A 1,426-nucleotide genomic window follows, 5' to 3' on the forward strand; every position below is an offset into this window, starting at 1 on the left:
CAGCACACTGAGATGCAATGTGCCCCTGATGTGGTGTCCCGAAATAGGACAAGGGCAGACGAGGAACCTTTCTAGCAGCATTCTGGTAAGCAGCCACTAAACCAGCCATGAATCGGGCGTTCCGACAGTGTACATTCCCAACTGGGCCTTCGAGATAGCTTATACTCATGTCGTAATGCGCGGAGGAGCGCACACTTTCAATTAGGCCCACAAACTAACATACATTCACAGTTAGGGCCATACTTCAAGAGAAATAGTCACTCAATTCGGCTTAAGTTCAACCTGCAGCCTGTGAGGAATTTGCTCGCATGCTAGGAACGTACCACATGCACTGCAGTTGCGGCTTAGACAAGCCGAACACATAGAAGAACTGCCTAGATCAGCAGGTCAAGATTGGGGGTAGCAGAGAGCTCCGCTACCCTAACAAAGGTAAATTCAGGAAAAGGTAGAGAAGCTCCTGACTGAGCGATTGCGTGATTTCCAACACAACGAGGCCACCGATTAGGCCCTACTATGAGACATGACCAACATGAGTAGGTCACCTTTCACATACGAGATCGAGCAGACAGAGCCTCCACGCAAATTCAGCATGCCGTATTTCATATCCTTCAAAGGAGATGGAGATTCGAAAAAACACTTGAAGCACTACCGAAACACTATGGTCATTTATCAGAACAACGATGCTCTTATGTGCAAGATATTTGCAACCACTTTGCAAAGCGAGGCGCAAGATTGGTTCCACACCTTGCTGCCACGATCCATCCGGAACTTTGATGATCTTTCTTTGATTTTCACGAAAGAATATTCATCCTATTACTTGATCAAGAAGAAGTTTGACCACTTGTTCAATGTGAAGAAGAACCCAAAGGAGTTGCTTCGCGACTATGTGAAGAGGATCAAAGCAGAGAAGGCAAAGATAGTCGGATGCAACAACTCGATAGCTAGTGCAACCTTCTAAAAAAGACTCCTAGTAGACCACCCACTGTTCGAAGAATTAATCATGAAAGAAAATCTAACTCTAAGAGACTATTTCACTATGGTAGAGAAACATGCACTTTGGGACGAGGCTCGCCACTGCACATTCAAGGAAAATCCAAGCGATCTTGAACATGAAGTCCCCCACTACTTTGAAGGAGATTCAAGGTCTGACCAGACGAGCAGTTGCAATTAATCGTTTACCCTTGCAATTCACCAATCAACATGAGCCCTTTTTTTGACTCAATCGAAAAAGAGCAATAAGACGAATAGAATGACGAGTGCGAGAAAACATTCAAAGACTTGAAGAAGTACTTGAAATTACCTCCCTACTATCCAAACCGGAAGCAACAGATGACTTATTTACATGTTTGATTGCATCTGAAGTAGCAATAAGCTCTACCCTCATACGATAAGAGCTGGAGGCCTAACTACTTGTATTCCACAGTTC

At 44.5% G+C, this 1,426-nt stretch overlaps 1 protein-coding gene across 1 annotated transcript; it reads left to right on the plus strand.

Annotated features, from left to right (window-relative positions):
* The first annotated feature begins 520 nt into the window (after nt 1–520).
* On the plus strand, nt 521–958 carry LOC137712121 (uncharacterized). The gene has a single exon (XM_068451264.1). The coding sequence runs from the start codon at nt 521–523 to the stop codon at nt 956–958; it is 438 nt and encodes a 145-aa protein (XP_068307365.1).
* The last annotated feature ends 468 nt before the right edge of the window (nt 959–1,426 follow it).

This window comes from Pyrus communis, chromosome 13 (genome assembly GCF_963583255.1).
Source record: "Pyrus communis chromosome 13, drPyrComm1.1, whole genome shotgun sequence".
Classification (NCBI taxonomy): domain Eukaryota; kingdom Viridiplantae; phylum Streptophyta; class Magnoliopsida; order Rosales; family Rosaceae; genus Pyrus; species Pyrus communis.

Bases quoted from the DNA above. Each gene is read 5' to 3' on its own strand.
- LOC137712121 (XM_068451264.1), top strand. From the start codon at position 521: ATGACCAACATGAGTAGGTCACCTTTCACATACGAGATCGAGCAGACA.